General features: G+C 36.0%; 1 protein-coding gene across 1 annotated transcript; it reads right to left on the bottom strand.

Annotated features, from left to right (window-relative positions):
• Positions 1 to 7,821: 7,821 nt before the first annotated feature.
• LOC122105284 (olfactory receptor 4S2-like) lies at positions 7,822 to 8,760 on the bottom strand. The gene has a single exon (XM_042676466.1). The coding sequence runs from the start codon at positions 8,755 to 8,757 to the stop codon at positions 7,822 to 7,824; it is 936 nt and encodes a 311-aa protein (XP_042532400.1). The 5' UTR covers positions 8,758 to 8,760.
• Between the last annotated feature and the right edge of the window lie 9,873 nt (positions 8,761 to 18,633).

Raw genomic sequence — 18,633 nt, forward strand, 5'->3', positions numbered from 1 at the left:
TTAGCATTAGCCCAAGCATATGGAATTTCTGAGCAAATGTAAATTTTAAGCTTTAAGTAATTTTCAAGAAACTGTAGCTGTTGGGGAAACTCAAACCATCTGTGCTCAACCTGAAACTGAATTGGAACCCAAGTGCTATAAAAGAATTGTGCTATGGATCAGAACTCAGACTATGGAGTATTAACTCAGACTATGGAGTATTAATTCCTCTGTGTGGAATGAACACGAGTTCTTCTAGTCTCCAAGTGCCTCTTGCTTCTTTCCAGAGAAATTTTCACAACAGTAACATTTTCAAGATATTTGATTATGCCTGTCCGTATACATGGGCGGTCTTCTCCATTTTCTTGTGTGTTCTTCAATTTCTTTCTTTCTTCTTATTATTCTTTTGTCAGTTGTGGTTCTTGAATTCTGGGCCTGGGTGCTGTCCCTCAGCTCTTCAGCTTAAGGCTAGTACTCTACCATTTGAGCCACAGCGCCACTTCCAGTTTTCTGGTGGTTTATTGGCGTTTCATAGACTTTCCTGCCCTGGCTGGCTTTGAACCATGATCCTCAGATTTCAGCCTTCTGAGTAGCTAGGATAACAGGTGTGAGCCACCAGTGTCTGGCTAAAAATTTTTATGTTTCAGTGTAGAGACATTTTGGTATCTTAGTCAAATTCCTTTTCTTTGATTGTTATTGGTTGGGTATTTTTGAGACTATTTTCATTAGAATTATTTTCCTGAATTTTTTCCAAGCCTATTTATTGTTGCATAAACCTACTACTGTTTTGTGTATATGATTTTGCATCCTGCTGCTTTCCTAAAGTGTTTTTTTTTTCATCAGATCTAAGCAATTTTTGTTTGAAGCCTTTAGAATTTTTAAATAGAGGATCATGTTATCAACAAATAGTGATCATTTACTTTCTTTCTATCCTATTTGTCAAACACACATATACCATATATATACATACATACATATATATATCTATATATATATAGATATATATATATAGTAAAGGTGATAAAACAGATGGGTTACTGTTACATAAGTAATGAGTACATTTCTTTTTTCTTTTTTTTTCTGCTTATGTGGTGCTGAGGAATCGAACCCAGGGCCTCATGCATGCAAGGCAAGCGCTCTACCACCAAGCCACCTTCCCAGCCCCGAGTACATTTCTTTTAAACAGTTACATCCTCTCTCATTTTCTCCCACTTCCCCCTCCCCACCCCCCTCACCCCCAAGTTGTAAAGTTCATTTCCAACATAGTGTCTAGTGAGTATCATTGTTGCATTAGTTCATCTTTTGTCCTTCTGTTCCTGGGATTCCCTTTCCCTTCCACAGATCAGATAAACTTATACACAAGCCAAGATTATAGAAAACTAAAACAAAAAAATATAAGTAACTGCAGATAGGACATAGTAAGAATCTCTTGTTTCTAATTCTTAGTGTTCATTTTGATAACTTCATTATATATGATCTTATGCACTTAGCAATGGGCTATTGTGATCCGCTGCTAAGAATATTATAGACATATTCTAGTTATTATAAATGAGGGAAACCATGTAACTTACATTTCTTTGAACTTGGCTTGCTTCACTTAAAATTTTTTCCAAGTCTTTCCATTTCATTATGAAAGGGGCCATGACATTTTTTTCTGATAGAATCATGGAACTCTATTGTGTATATATACTACATCTTCTTGATCCATTCATCTACTGAGGGACATTTGAATGGGTTCCTCTTCTTAGCTATGGTAAATAATGTTGCAGTGAACACGGTTGTCCTACTGGCTTTACTGGTATGTGGTCATTTGGATAAATGCCCAGAAGCGGAATTCCTGGGTCATAGGGAAGCCCTATGTTTAGTCTTTTGAGGAACCTCCATACTGCTTTCCAGAGCAGTTGAACAAGTTTACATTCCCACTAACAGAGTAGTAGCATTCCCTTTGGCCACATCCCTGCCAGCATCTGTTATTGTTAGTTTTCTTCATAATGGCCATTCTAACTGGAGTGAGGTGAAGTCTCAATGTTGTTTTGATTTGCATTTCTTTTTTCATTTTCTGTTGTCAGTCCTGGGGCTTGAACTCTGGCCTTGGGCGCTGTCTCCGTGCTCTGAATCTCAAGGTTAATGTTCTACCACTTTAGCCATAGTGCCACTTCCTGTTTTCTGGTGGTTAATTAGATATAAGATTTTCATGGATTTTCCTGTCAGGCTGGCCACAAACCTCAGATCTCAGTCTCCTGAGTAGCTAGGATTACAGGCTACTGGTGCCAGGTGATTTGCATTTCTTTTATGGCCAGGGATGTTGAAGTTTCTTCCCAGGTTACTGGCCATTCTTCTTCAGAGAAGTCTCTTTTTAAGTCTTCAGCTCATTTATTAATTGTTGTTGTTTCTTTGAGGGCTCATTTTGGGGGGGGTTAGTTAATTTTTGGATCTCTAAGTATATTTTAGATATGAGCCCTTGTGTGATACATAGCCATTAAAAATCTTTCCCCAATCTGTGGGCTTTTCATTTATCTTGCTAGCTATGTCCTTTGCCATGAAGAAACTCTTCAGTTGATGTAATCCTATGTATCCAGTTTCCAAAGCCATAGTAATAAAAACAGCTTTGTACTGGCACAAGATTAGGCCTGACTACTGATAGAACAGAATATAAGACCCAGAAATGAACCTTATAGCCAGACTTATAACCTCTTAATATTTGTTAAGGAGCTAAACATATAGGTTGGAAGAAAATATAACCTGTTCAGCAAATGTTGCTTGCAGAATTGGCTATACACATGCAGAAAAGTGAAGCTAGATCCTTATATAGACCTTATACCAGAATCAATTCTAAATGGATCAAAGATTTCAATATAGGGCCATATACCATGAAAATATTACAGGAAGGGATAGTGGAAACACTAGGGCTCCAAAGCATGGGTTGAAACATTTGACTAATTTTCAAACAAGACTTGAGGGATTCTTGCCCTTCCCTTCCTCCCCCACTGCTAATGGGACATATTCAAAGAGAGTTAAACAACTGTTCCAAAGTTGGTTAACAGGTAAAGGTATGTTTAATAAGCTCTTATGGTCATTTGTCTATAGTCAATGGCATATCTAAGAACTCAAATTTGCAAAGCAGGAATAGATCATCCTCAATGCTATCAAAGAAGATACTCTATGGGAAATGGACTCCAAATATAAACATTTATTTATCTTCATCTATTCAGCTTCTGAATATTCCTTCATCTATTCAGCTAAGATTAATAAAATTCAGGGAATAGCATAATAAATATTATTTATTTAATATCTACTATCCAATGACTTATGCTTTGTACTAAGGGGGATGGATAATTATATTATTGAAGTTCTGATATCACTAAGAAATAAGAAGCAGACAGACTCATAATCTCAAGAATTAGTAAGTAGAATATATGAAAGAAGATTCAGTTTTCCAACAGTGGGTTTTTAGACTTTACAACTTGTCCTAATATTTCTCTGAATGAATTTTCATTTAAGAAGGCATCTCATGATGCCTTTAAGGTAATGACCAAGAATCACTCCTGTCAAAGTTTGACCTGTAAGTGCATTTTTTATTCCATGGATTTATTCCATGGATTAGGATTACAATGTTATCTTCCAGGTTGACAATTGTGACATTGTAGTTTTGACAAATGTGATATGGGTTAGACATTTTACCTGAAAAGTATAGTAATCCTTTTCATTTCCAAGTTGAATAAAATATGGCTTAATTAATAGAAAAACGTGTGTTGTTTGCTGAATTGCTGTGACTATTGTTTTACTATTCTCCAGAGCAGTAAAATTTACTGAAAACAAATTTATATTCATCACTCAGTTGAGTGTATACACATTGATTTTTATGTTCCTCAACATATCATTCTTTTTCTCATTTCAACGGATACAAGAAACTTAACATTATTCCCCCACCTTAGGAGTTCTGCACTTAACAAGATTTCAGTTATGTGAGTGGGAATGTTTCATTTTTGTCATTGTTCTAATATTTTTACTTCTTGTCTTAGCTGGTGACAAGTGACTAGTATAATCTAATAAGAAAAGAATGAAGTAATGCATCTGTTTTATGCACAAAAAAAGATGAAATGCTAAATAGAATTCTTCTGAGCCATTCCCAGAGTATGGAATTAAGTCCATCCAAATCTAGCCTCATTAATTGAGCTCAAGTTTCTCCAAAGAAACATAATAGTGTCAGATGCTTATTACATAAACCATGAGATTTTAGTATGGTTTAACTGAACTTTCTAGAGATATAGGATCAATATATGCAAATGAAAATTTATAGATTAAAGTATCAAAATGAATCAATTAAATTAATAATGCTACCAAAAATTTCAGGGCAAAGTTCTTTGAAAAGCTACGGGGAATATACATCAGGTGATGTATACAATCTGGGTTACCTCAGGGTGGACAAAATCTCAATACAAAATGAAGCAGCCAACTGCCTTCTCATTGACCACACATAGGAAGAAATTGACATTAGATGCCTGGGTAGATATCCTTCTACCATCTCCTTTATTGATTAATTGTTAGGTAACAGTTAAAAGACAAATATGACATGGAAGGTCCTGTCTTTGAAAAATAAGATAGCCAAATTCTCAAAAGAGGGAGGTTTAATTTAGGAATGAAGGATGTATTTGGCATACAAGTCAAAAGCAGACTATTGTGCTTTAAGGACTTGTGAGGCTGAGGCAGTCGGATCATGAGTTTGAGGCCCATCTGTGCTACATCACGTATTAATGGCAAGTCTGGGTTCCATATGTGACTGCTGTGTCAGTAAACAAAACCATCCACACAGAAACAAAACAATGCAAGACTACATTCACCATGTACAAATGATCATTTGCTATAGATAAACAATATAAAATGATTGCCATGACCAGACTTACCAGGGCATTCAGCATCACATTTCTTTGGCCCATGTGTGTGTGTATGTGTGTGTGTGTGTGTGTCTATGTGTAGATATTTGCCTTCTTAATTAGATACGTTTTATTCCACCTCAGGATGAAGACATCCTTGTGTGGTGACGAATCATATTGATACATTTGGGAAGCTGAAATAAATACTTTATGATTTTTTGCATACTACACATGAAGTGAAAGTAAGTGGTACCCCATGTATTCATTTCTCCATCCACATGCTTTCCTGATTTATACAGAAGATATTTTTGACTCTGTGAACGTACAAATAACATCTGTAGATTCATAAAGGCTTTATTAGCAGGTAATTTTACTACAGTGATTTTGAGTCATCAAACATTGATGTTGTACAAATATCCCTTCTCAAATTCATGATTATACAATAATTAATTCTCCTTTCATGAACGTTTACTTCAGTGGTTTTAGGCTGGACTTCATTCCATTTATGATGGTCCAGGTATGGTCTAGATAGTGTTTAGATTTTCAAGTACATATAATGGCAGTACTAATTTACTCTATTTATGAGATCACATTCAATGATGGTCATCTTACATGAGTACTGATGAGGTGTCCTTACTCCTAAACTAAAAAGGACTTTAATTCTGGAGCCCCATACACGTGAGAAATATTTTAGTTTCTTGAGTGTCTGTTAAAGACAGAGAATATGCCATGTTGAAGAATAAAAGGCTATGTTTACATAAACAGTTGACCATTGCTTAGAAAGGTGTTTACAATAGTTACTTTAGAAGACAGTATTCTAATCCCTTTATAGAGGATAAAAGAAGAAATCTTTTGGTTGGTCCACCATTACATAAATTAATTGTTTCAGCATGAAAGGATGAAGGATTCTACATTTGCCACCAGGAACAATCCAAGTAAAATCATTTGAGTCATCTTGCAATAGCAAGTCTTGTACCCTGCAGGGCTGGCAGTCAGTAATGTGATCGGCAGCCATGGAATGCAATGCAATATTGTATAGACTTAGTCTCTCACCAGTACTGTGGAGAGTTTGCTTTCCTGATTTTGGGTCATGTCCTTCTGAGGAATCCAAAGGAGAATCTCTGAGCTCTTCTAGTGTGGATTAACTCAGAGGGAATTTTGTGAGGATGTGTAAGTTTATGCAGCCACTGAGAGAAACACAGGCACTCTTTGATATAATATGCTTTATTGTCCAAGAGAAATTTGAATTAGGCAGCTGCTACTTTGCCAAGGGCATAGACATACAGTACTGTGTATATTTCTCAAGAATTAATCCTGTAGTTCACAGTCTTCAAGGAAAACTATCAATTGAACATACTATATATTATACAGATTTCTAAATTTGTTTCAATTTTTACAGTACACATGATATTGATTAGATTCCATTTGCCAATTGAACTCGTATGCTCTCAGAAGGTCTACTCATTGATTCCTAGCTTTTTACACCTAAGTGTTCAAATGCACTATCAACATTAAAATAAAAATCAATAGAAAATAAAATAAACTGTCAAAATGTACAGCTCTTTCATTAACCCAGCATCTTCTCAGTGGAACAGAATCTCAGAATACTTTCTGCTATATTTTCAGAAAAAAAACTCTCAAAGAGACACAAATGATGAATCCACTTTTGGAAGAATTGATCCAATATTTATGTTAAAAGTGGAACCAATACTAGCATATAAAAGAATTGTATTCATGGCTAATCCTGGACAATAACCATGGAATACTTGGTAATGTCAATAACTTTATTCTAACTTCTAATCCAGTTCAATTGTAGCTTAAAAAATAAACCTGATGTGGCAGGGGATTTAGCTCAGTAGTAGAACACTTGCCCAACAAGTACAAGACCCAGTGTTCAATCCTCATCTGTGGAAAAAATAATCCGTGTTTAATTTATGTGAATGTACTAATATGAGATACCATTTTAAAACATTCCTATTTCTAAATAATTCTCACATGCTCCAAATGCAAAACACAAGCATGGATAGAGGCGGCACTGGTGCTCTAAGATTTGTGGATGTGAGAAGGTGAGAGATCACAAAGATATGCTGCCTTACACGTAAAAGTAAACATGAGTTTGAAGCTCAAGGTGAAGGACAAATATAACAAAAGAAAAGAGTCTGAGTCCACAGGAGTCACTTTGGAATGCATAATTGGAAACAGAATTATTTAAGTACAGTGATCAATAATAACTCACTGAATAGAGGAAAGATATTTAGATCAAATATTGAAGGAATCATAATTTTACTGTCATGCATTTCAACAAGTTGTATTTATCGTGCTGATTGAATCATGTTTATTTTGATTCCCTAGGTGGTTTTTTTTTATCTATTTTTTTTTCACTTGAATTGGAACTTTTTATGAAAAGGGAAAACTGGTTACAGAACAAAAGCAAAGTTTAGATTCATTTAGAAGAGGAGATTCACAATATGTTACAACTATAGATATTCTCCAGGTGCAGGCAAAGAAGTTAGACGTTAAGACTGAGGAGAACATATGGATGAAAGCTATGCTACATGTGGCTAAACTCCCAATTCAAAATTCAGAACTCAGTGTTCTGTTTTCTCTAAGGAGTTAATACCAGAATACACTAGCACAGATATGTCCTTTCCAAAATAATCACTCATAAATCACACAAATATTCATTTCATCTGTATACCAAGCAGCAATAAAAACTCATGCATTACATAAAAATGCCTGCATCATTTTAACTAAATGGCATATGTGACTCTGATAATATAAGTATTACCTGATGTGTGGAATATTATAATAGGATAATCACAATAAAATATCCCTTCTTTATGTAGGATATGCTGTTCACACAATTGTCCCTCAGAAAACACAGGCATGCTATCACTTTGTTCATTATAACGCTCTTTACCAGGGACAAGAAAATTCGCAAGCCACTAACTTCAGTGGTCACTCCCAGCTATTTCTTGTTCCTGTCCCAGAAAAGCTTCCTGCACCACAGTTTCTTCATGGCATTCTTGACTTCTGCATTCCGGAGAGTATAAATCATAGGATTTAGCATGGGGGTTATAATAGTGTAAAACACAGCCACCATTTTATCTTCTGAGAAAGTAACATCGGGGCGCATGTAGGTAAAAGTACAGGGAACAAAGAAGATGATGACCACAGCAATATGGGCACCACAGGTAGAGAGAGCTTTGCGCCTACCTTCTGCTGACCTCTTCCTCAGAGACACCAGAATAACAGTGTAGGAGATCAGCAAGATGACAAAACTTCCCAGGCTGATGGTACCACTGTTGGCTGTCACAAGACTACTAATGATGTGTGTGTCTGTGCAGGCAAGTTTCAGCACAGGATGGATATCACAAAAGTAGTGATTGATCTCATTGGGTCCACAAAAGGGCAATTGGACAAGTAGAGACACTGGAATTATGGTATGCACGAACCCTCCCACCCAGGTGCCAAGCAAGATTTTATTACATCTTTCCTGGTCCATGATAGTCATATAGTGTAGCGGTTTACAGATGGCTACATATCGGTCATAAGCCATGACAATAAGGATGAAGATCTCTGTGCATCCAAAGAAATGTACCCCAGAGAGTTGTAATATGCACCCTGCATAGGAAATTCGTTTCTTCTTTGCAAAGAGATCAAAAATCAGCTTGGGGGCTGTGGATGATGAAAAACAAATGTCCACGAAAGACAAGGAATTGAGGAAGAAATACATGGGTGACTTCCAAAGATTGCCCATGTAAATTGTCAGCATGATGAGCAGGTTTCCTAGAAGAATGACTGTGTAGAAGAAGGAGAACACCACTAGACACAATTCCTCAGCCACAGGATCTTGAGTAAGGCCCCAGAAAATGAACTCGGTCACATTGTTTATCTTTTCCATGGAATGAGTTTAGAAGTCCTTAAAAACAATTAAATTACATGAAAGACAGACACCACAAAGACAATTATCCTTTTTTTTTCAGAATCACTGAACATATCCTATAAAGTATGTATATGTTCAGACATAAACATATGTATTAGGAAGAATGAAATTGCCGCATATAGGGGAATGGATAGATCTGGAGGAATTCTGATTGAAGCATGTTTCTAGAAATTTCCTAAACTTTTCCACTGATGAATATCAACCCTCTAGTTGTAGACATCAAATAGTTGAAAGCCCATTTCCTACAGTTCCATCTACACTGATACATCCTACTATGGAACTCTACTCTTACCTAGTCTTTTTCAGCAACATTGTTTTGATTTTTTTCCATCTTAGAAAAGCGACAGTTTTCATCTAATCTCCATGTTACAGCTCTTAGACTAGCCATTGCTCATGCTTTAAAAGAAATAATGACAGTGGTAATAATGGACATTGTTTTAACAGCAATAACATAAACATTCAGAATCTGTCATACTCTCCTCATTTTATATGTCCTTTCCCCTTCTACTCCTTCTGACAACAGAAAATACTGTTTACTACTGACAGTCCTTCATTGTAAGAGAACTCCCCTCATACCATATTGGACAAGTATGAATTTTGTTGCCAATTCCACTTTTAAGTTGGCACCTACACATGAGCCCAGGATCTATTGCTTAAGTATCCAGACAACAAATGTTAGTGAGAATGGTCCTAACTCTTGTGTCCAAGAAATCCCTTTTGACTTTTCTGACCATTTGCACATTATAGTTTCTCACTTCCTTTTCAAATGACTGGCATTTTTGAAACTCACATTTGTTCTACCCTAGTTTATTATTACAAATAGCTATACTTTAAAAATTATTGTCTTAATTTTATTGTTCTATAGTTTCTTAGATTAGCGTCTTACAGACGTTTAAAATATAACATTCAATAATTTCTCTATTTCACCAAGCATCCTATATTCATTATAGAAGAGAGTAACCTCACCAGTGTTCCTGTATTTTTAAGAGATGTTGACTGCATCCATCCACAGCCAAAGGAATGTGATGATGGATGACTTTGTGGAAGATGAGCTCCAGGAAATGCCTGATTCCTAAACTCAAAGACTAGCAAACACTGTGTTCTCTTTCTCCGGTTCTCTGAACTGCTGAAATCTGCCATTTCTCAGTGGTTTTGGCAATAAATGTTCTTAGCTTTACTTATAAGGAGTATTTCAGAGGTATGATGCAATACCATAGTGACCTTAGGGAAAGCCTCAGTCTTCTGGATTAATAATAGCCAAATGGCATAGATATCAATAAGGTTTAATTTACATTTCAGTTATTTGTAAGTAAAAATGATATGATTCCTCTGAAACTCAAGTGACTCTTCAATTTAGGACCATAGCCCTAACTCACAGCAATCCAGTGAACAATTTCTATGACTCTATACTTTAGTTCTTTAATTAATGTCCTTCCACTTATTTGTTTAATGGAATCATAGCAGTAAACTCTCTCTGTCCTAGTGAGGATATGTCTGATCTGTGAAAATATTTTATTCCATGTATTTAATCTTGTCTTCCAGGCTTGCCATGTTGTATATTTTTGTGATAAGACTGCAGGAATAACTTTGGTTACAATCATTATTGATGAAAATGGCAACCATTTTCCCTTTAAAGTTGAACAAAATATTTTAATACTGGCAAGTTTTCCCTGATCTTTCTAGAAATGGTTGTACTTCTTACCCTGGAACAATATAAACTAATGTAAATACATTTATATGCAAAAATGAAAATATACCATATGCATTCCATGCTCCATGCACACCATGTATTCTGTTTCCATGAACTTAAGAAACTGAAGCATTAATCAGATGTAATTACAGAATTATTAATACTCTAATCTGTCTAGTTCTATTTGTTAATATTTTTGTTTTATTGCTAGTACTATGTTTTGGTCTGAATGTCTTATACTTCCTCCTCTTGGTTGTCATTCTACCATTTGAGCCATTCCTATAGTCTTGGTTATTGTTTTTTGGTTTGTTTGTTTGCTGGTTGGTTTATTTGAAAGTGATGTCTTTGAGACTTTTGTACTCATGCTGGCCTCAAATTGCAATCCTCTAAATCTCAGCTTCCTAATTAACAAATATTACTGGTGAATGCCACCAATGCCCATGCTGTGTTTAGTTGTTTTATATTAAATGGTTCAGAATGTGATCTATAGAATTATTTTCCTGATTTTTTTCTAAGCCTATTTATTGTCGCATAAAATTGCTCCTGCTTCTTGTATGCCATGTTTGTATCCTACTACTTTCCTGAAGGGTTTTTTTTTATCAGATCTAAGAAATTTTTGGTTGAATCTTAAGGACTTTTATATAGAGGATCATGTTATCTGTATATAGGGATAGTTTGCTTTCTTTCTATCCTGTTTATATTCTTTACATTTCCTTCTTGTGTTTTATTGCTTTGTCATATTCAAATGGTATATTGAAAAATGGTCGAGAAAATGCACACTCTTGTCTCATTCCTGATTTGGAAGAAATTATTTCAGTGTTTTCCATTTCATGTGATTTTGACCATAAGTTTATTAAATACAGCTGGTATTTGACTTATTTTCCTTCTATTCTTGGTTTCTAACAGATTTTATTATATAAGGTTGGGAAGGTGTGTTATGACATTTTCTTCATTTATTGACATAATCTGCCACTTCCTGTCATTCATTCGATTTTTTGGATTGCATTATTCTTTTTCAGTCCTATCTGAATTCCTCAGTGTTCATGCAGTTTTCATGTCACCCCCAAACTTCTCCTCCCACAGTAGCTGAGGGTTTCTCTGGTTGGATGCTTCTGAGCATCAGAAGCACACTGTGTTTCTGTGTTGTTTTGCTATGTGTTTTTTCTAAGCTGAGGCTGTGTTCTACTAAACTTGCCAGTCATTCTTCCATCCTAATTCTTTGGCTCCCTGATCAAAGATTAGGTGGCCACAGATTCCTTAAATCTGCTTTAATTTTAAAGTTCTAATTATAGAGGTCCTTCACATCTTCAACAGATGGTGCTGGAAGAATTGGTCACGTGCTGAAAATTGAAGTTGGATTCTAATTTGGGGAGAAAAAGGGAAATAACAAAATGTTGAAATAAGGATACAGGTTGACCCATTGTAACTATGAGATGTACAAGACACTATGTTGAAAAAGAAATTTACAACTTTGTGGGGAAAGGAGGAGTTGGAGAGGTGGAGAGGGAATAACGAAGGAGGGGGTAAGAATGCTCCATAGGAAATGTACTCATTACCTTGCTCATGTAACTGTAACCCCTCTGTACAGTATTTTTACAATAACAAATATACATTAAAAAACAAAACAAACACCTCTTGTTTCCATATCTTGGAGTTCATTACAATTAGCATCATCTAGGTACTGAGCTATTGTGATCCTCTGCTAGAACTATCCTAGACATATACTAAGTATTACAAATGGGGGAACCGATAGAGCCTATACTTCTTTGAGTCCAGCTTATTTCACTTAATATGATTTTTTTCAAATCTTTTCATTTCCTTATGAATGGGGTGGTGACAGTCTTTCTGATGGGAGCATAGAATTCCATTTTGTAGCCCAGGCATCAGTGGTTCACACTTGTAATCCTAGCTACTCAGTAGGCTGAGATCTGAGAGGATCACTGTTCAAAACCCGCCCATGCAAGAAAGTCCATGACACTCTTATCTCCAATAAACCACCAGAAAATCGGAAGTGGTACTGTAGCTCAAGTGGTAGAGCGCTAGTCTTGAGCTGAATAGCTTAGAGACAATGCCTAGGTCCAGAGTTCAAGCCCCACAACTGACAAAATAATAATAAAAATAATTCCATTGTGTATATAAACCATATTGTCTTGATCCATTCATCTACTGAGGGGTACCTGGGCTGATTCCTTGTCTTATCTATGGAAAATAATGCTACAAAGAACAAAGTTGTCCTGGTAGCTTTAGTGTAGCCTTGTTTGTGGAAATTTAGGTAAATGATCAGAAGTAGGATTGTTGGATCATAGGGGAGCTCTATGTTTAGCCCTTTGAAGAATGTCCATACTGCTTTCTAGAGGAGTTTTACAAGTTTACCTTCCCACCAACAGTATAGTAGCATTCCCTTTTGGCTACATCCTTGCCAGCTTTTGTTTTCTTGATAATGGCCATTCTATGTGGGGTGAGGTAGAATCTCAATGTTGTTTTGATTTGCATTTCTTTTATGGCCAAAGATGTTAAACATTTCTTCATGTGTCTATTGGCCATTCTTATTTCTTCTTCAGAGAAGTATCTTTTTAAGTCTTTAGCCCACTTGTTGATGGGGTGGTTCTTTCTTTGAGGAGCTGTTTTTGAGGGGTTTAAGTTTTTGAGCTCTAAGTATATTTTAAATTTAAGCACTTGTGTTTTTACAGCAAGTGAAAATCTTCTTCCAATCTGTGGGCTTTTTATTGATCTTGCCAGCTATGTCCTTTGCCATGCAGAAGCTCTGCAGTTCAATGCAATCCTGATTGTCCAACCTTTCTTTGACTTACTGTGTTTCTGGGTCTTCAATAAGAAACTTTAGAACTGGGCCAAGGAGCCCTGGTGTTTCCCCTATTCTTTCCTGTAATATTTTCAGGGTATCTGATCTTACACTGAGGTCTTTGATTATTAGAAGGGGGGATTCACTCTCTTTTATTATTTTGACCAATTTGCCTTTCATTGTGCTTATTTAAGTTATTGTTTCTCCTCCTGTTGTATGATGTCTTATACTTCCATTCCCTACCTGTTTCCTCTCTTTTCTATTTTGTCACTTTTTTTGTCTTTCTTTATTCTTCAATTTTATTATTTGGTTATCAGTATCTCTAGCCTTTCATGTTTTATATACTTCTAATATATAATGTAAATTTTTACCCCTCTTTTTCCCCCAGAAAGGTAATGTGAAATGAAATAATGATATATAAGCCAAACGGTTCTGGTGGCAGCAGACTGGTTATTACATCTGTAAGATAAATGCACACTACCTGCAGACCTTAAGCTCAGAGATATGATGAGATGGAGCCTGGGATTATTTCTATGCTGTCTAACCAAACAAAGGTCATCCATGTTGTATCAAAGATAGGTGCAAAAGTTCACAATAAATGTTTATGAGCCAAATTCAACAACATATCTAAAAGATCATATACGAGGATTCATTTGGCTTCACTCCTAGAATGCAAAGATATTTCAATATATAAAAACTAGAAAGAATAATGCAATCCAAAAAATCGAATTAAGGACAGAAAGTGGAGGATTATTTCAATGAATGAAGAAAATGTCATTAACACACCTTCCCAGCCTTTTATAATAAAATCTGTGAAGAAACCAAGAATAGACTTGAGGACCAATGGAATAGATCTGAAGATCCAGAAATGAACCCACAGACCTATAGCCATCTAATCTAAGATAAGGGAGCTATACACATAGAATGGAAGACAGCCTCTTCAGTAAACGGTGCTGGCATAATTGGTTTGTTTTGGTTTTTTATTTTTTTAGAGGGCTGTTTGCAGTTTTTTCTTTTTTCTTTCATTTTTCTCCCCTTAGGTTATCTCCTGTTGTAATTCTTTTTGATTTCAGTACCCTTTGTCTTATATGTAAGTTTATCTGATCTGGGTATGGGAAAGGGGAATCACAGAAATGGAGAGACAAAAGACAAAGGACAAATTAATGAAAGAGCGATACTCACAAAACACTATGTTGGAAATGAACTTTACAACTTGGGGAAAGCACAGCTGGGGGAGGGGACGTGGGGAGTCTGGAAAGTGGCAGAAAACAAGGGAGGACACAACATTGTTCAATGAGAAATGCACTCGTTTCCTGACTTATGTGACTGTAACCCCTCTGTACATCACCACTAAGCAAAATAAAATAAAATAATAAAAAAAGAAGCCTGCCAGTCCTCTGCAAGTATACAAATCACATTACTTTTTACTGGCTATACAGAAGGTATGACGGACTCTCAGGGTACTGAGTACCAGAATCTCACTCTTCTCTTGCTCAGCACACAGTTCATATTCACAAATATCTGAATCTGATCCTTTTTTATAGAGTTCAGAGTTTACTTTCTCTTACAAGAATTCTGAACTGTCATTCAGTGGTTTCTCTCCTTTTATCAGCATTCAGAGATGTCAGCCAAGGGTTTTGTTCCTTGGGTTTACTTCTGTATCTTCACTGAGTCTTGGAGTAATTGTTCACTCAGCCATTATATTGAGGATAAGTTGAGTTTTGGGGGAAAAAAAAACCTTTCAGATTTTCTGTTCTTTCCTGCTAAGCAACTTGGGTAATATGTCTCTTTTAATGACTCCGTTTTTCTTTTCCAATAAGAAAGTTGGGGAGTCTAGGGCCCCCTTCATCAGTGCTGTTTACTGTGCAATATGTAGATAGCACATTAAAAAAATTAGTTTTACCTGATTCATGCCAGTGGATCTTTCTATAGTTTCTTTCCTCTTTTGCTTGAAGCATTGCTCTTTCCCCATTATTTTGCTCAACAAAATGACTGTGTGCTAGGATTTGTTACTTCTTTTGTATAGTGATGTTCTATGCTTCTGGTTTCCAGTTGCTTTCTGTCCTGTTTTCTGTTGCCTTTCCTGGCACCTTTCCTCACCGTTCAACTCGGCCTAAGCCATGAATTTAGTGACTTTTTTTTCAAGTGTTGTGTGGATGAAGCATTCATTTTAAGAAGAAATAGAGGGTGGAAAAATACCCAGGGACTGGTTGGATGAGCTGAGAGGATGAAATGGGACAGATGGAAGATAAGAAAAAAGCAAGCTTGATATTCTTCTGTGTGTGAAATTCAAAACAAGGAACCAACCAAGAAAGGAATAAAAAATCAGGAAGGATGATGGGGAAGAGCTTATCATTAATACAACCTGTAAACTGCATAAAAGCCACATACTGGGCAGCAGAAGTGAGCCCTCCCTCATTGCTAGACTTTCCACCATATTTTTCCTTAATTGTATAATTCTTTAGCCAACCAGCAAGTGTCTCAGAGCTTCCTTCTTTCCAATAAACCATCATGTTATGCTCCTTTGCCTGGCTGTCTATTATGCCGCTCTTATTCTAGTAAAACTAATACAGCTATTAAATCCTTTTCTTTCTATTAAACCTAATAAATCATTTGTTCTCTTTATCACCTAAGTAAATTCTTTTTATTAATTTGTGGTCAAAAATAATCTGCATGTTGTCTATCTCTAATACACTATCAGTACCACTTTTTTCCCGCTGTTAGTTATAGGGCTTGAACTCAGAGCCTAGGCCCTGAACAGTTTTGCTCAAGGCTAATGCTCTACCACTTTGAGCTACTGAGCCACTGTTCTGGTGATTAGATGGAGTTAAGAGTCTCACAGACTTTCCTGCTTGGGTTGTCTCTGATCCTCGATCCTTGATCTCCTGAGCAGCTAGGATTACAGGTGTAAGCCACTGGCACCTGGCCACTATTTTATTGCAGTGATTAAAATTAGTGGGAAAAATCAGCAAATATTATCAGTAAACAATTTCTTAAAAACAGTAAATATATATAGACACCTTTGCAGGGTGTCTTTATTTCTCTGCTTTTCTCTTCCCTTCTCTTTCTTTTCTCTCCTCTTTCTGTTTCTTGAGACAAAGTCTCAATCTTTCGCCCAGGCTGACATGGAATTTGCTACATATCTCAGTCTAGCCTCAAACTCAAATCTTCTTACATACATAGATTATAGGATATCTCATCTTGCGTAATCCTATATAGTAATCAAAACCCTAGATACAGCATAAACTTTTGGCCGTTATCAAAGGACCTAATAGTCTATTGAAAAAAAAACTGGCATTATTTTAGAAAAAAATTATCTGGTAGTAAAGGCTCAGAAGTCCTGATTAAAACCTTTTCATGAATGGAAAAAATGTGGAAGAAGGAGAGCCAATAGATATGATAATATAGCAGTCCTAATAAAATTTCAATTGTAGTATTCACACGTTTCCAAATAATTTGGTCATGGTTAAAAATTCCAATTTAAAATACATTTCCATAGTACAGTGAGCACATATAAACATACTCACCATGATAAGAGTAAAAATATTACCAATAATTAAATCTATTTTAAGTTATGTCCTAAGACTGCCTCCTCCTCACCTTAAAGGAGTTAAATATTTTGATTTTTAAAATATATGTATATACATATGATATATGTATATACATATGATATATGTATATCATATTTCTGCTTAAAAATAAAACATCTTGGAACATGTGTGGTTTTTTTTAAGTCTAACATGGCATTTGATTTAAAATAATTTAGTATACTATAAGCAGACATGTAATAATTGCTTGTAATTTGTATTCAAATTTAAATTACTGCAACTTATATTGGTTGATGAATATAGCTACAGGTTTATATAATTTATAATCTATAGATAATAATAAATCTAACATAAATCTATAATGATTTATAAATTTCTGTAGCTGTCCTGGGTATATTTTTATGAGCATTGAACAACCCAAATTTTATGATCTTCATGCTATATCATCCTTTGCTGGTTATCTGTGAATAACAAAGTTGTTTAGACTTACTTATGAATATTCTGTTTTTCCAGATTCAGGGAATTGTAGATATTTCAGTTGAGATGCAGTTGGCTAAAATGTTTGGATTATTTTTTCTGTTACCTGAGTAAGTGATGATTTTCTACCTTCCATTCAGTGGCTACCAGTATAATGAATTGACTTCATTTTAATCCTATTTCCCAATTTAAAACAGAGTTTTTAGAGATTTTATATGTCAATTTTTTTATGGAATCATGAAATACACTAATAATTATGATCTATCTATCTGTCTGTCTGTCTGTCTGTCTATCTATCTATCTATCTATCTATCTATCTATCTATCTATCTATATTTAAAGTCCTTAGCTTGAACTTGGGCCTGGATGCTGACCTTGAGCTTCTTTTGCTCAAGGCTAGCTCTCTATTACTTGAGCCACAGTGCCACTTCTGGCTTTTTTCTGACTAGTTTATGAAAGCATTATGCCTACCTTGGTCCTCAGCTCCACCCAGACCTGAGCTCCTCCCAGCCCTGGTGTTCCTGCCCTACAGCTGGCCACTCCCTCTCTCCACCCAGACCCACCTGGGCACCCACCTACCTCACTTCCTGCCCCCCAGACCCTCCTGCTACCTGAATAGTGAAGGGTGCCATGTGCTCCCTCTTGGGGGAAATAATGGCTGCTCTAATAAACCTTATAATAATCTTTCTCCTGTGCCTGCTTCCACGTGGTTCCTTAGGCTGGATGGGAAGGCTCTTTTCAGTTTATTGGAAATTAAAGTCTCCTGTAGTTTCTTGCTTAGGCTGGCTTTGAACCATAATCCTCAGATCTCAGCCTTCTGAGTATCTAGGATTAGAAGCATGAGCCACTGGTGCCTGGCTGATATATCTTTTTTAAATTCAACCCTAGTACACAGATCCCTTGAAACTTCAGCTCCTGCTTCTTATGAAGCAAAGTAGGGAACATGCATTTTCAAATGGGCTGTGAAAACTGTGGTCAGTATCTCTTTTATGTATGGTCTTCTGTTTTCTAAGGCTGATGCAATGCTTTAATTACTCAGAATATTTTGTAGCAAAACATTTCCACACTAATAAGCACTGTTCTTTATTAACTCCCCAGTGATGACATCCAAGAGCCAAAAGTTACTCGGCAAAAAGCTTCAGAGCCAAATTCAGCCAGTAAGTTACTTGAAATGGTGTCTACTTGCAGGTGCCAATATACTCTGCCTAAAGATATGATTCTGTGACTTACTGCATCAGTGACCTTTAATGATGTTTCACCTGATGCCTGCCTAACCACAAGCTGTCAGTATCTAACAGAGTTCAATTCTCTATTGAACTA

This window comes from Dipodomys spectabilis, unplaced genomic scaffold, assembly GCF_019054845.1.
Source record: "Dipodomys spectabilis isolate Male_0828 unplaced genomic scaffold, ASM1905484v1 ptg000030l, whole genome shotgun sequence".
Lineage (NCBI taxonomy): Eukaryota > Metazoa > Chordata > Mammalia > Rodentia > Heteromyidae > Dipodomys > Dipodomys spectabilis.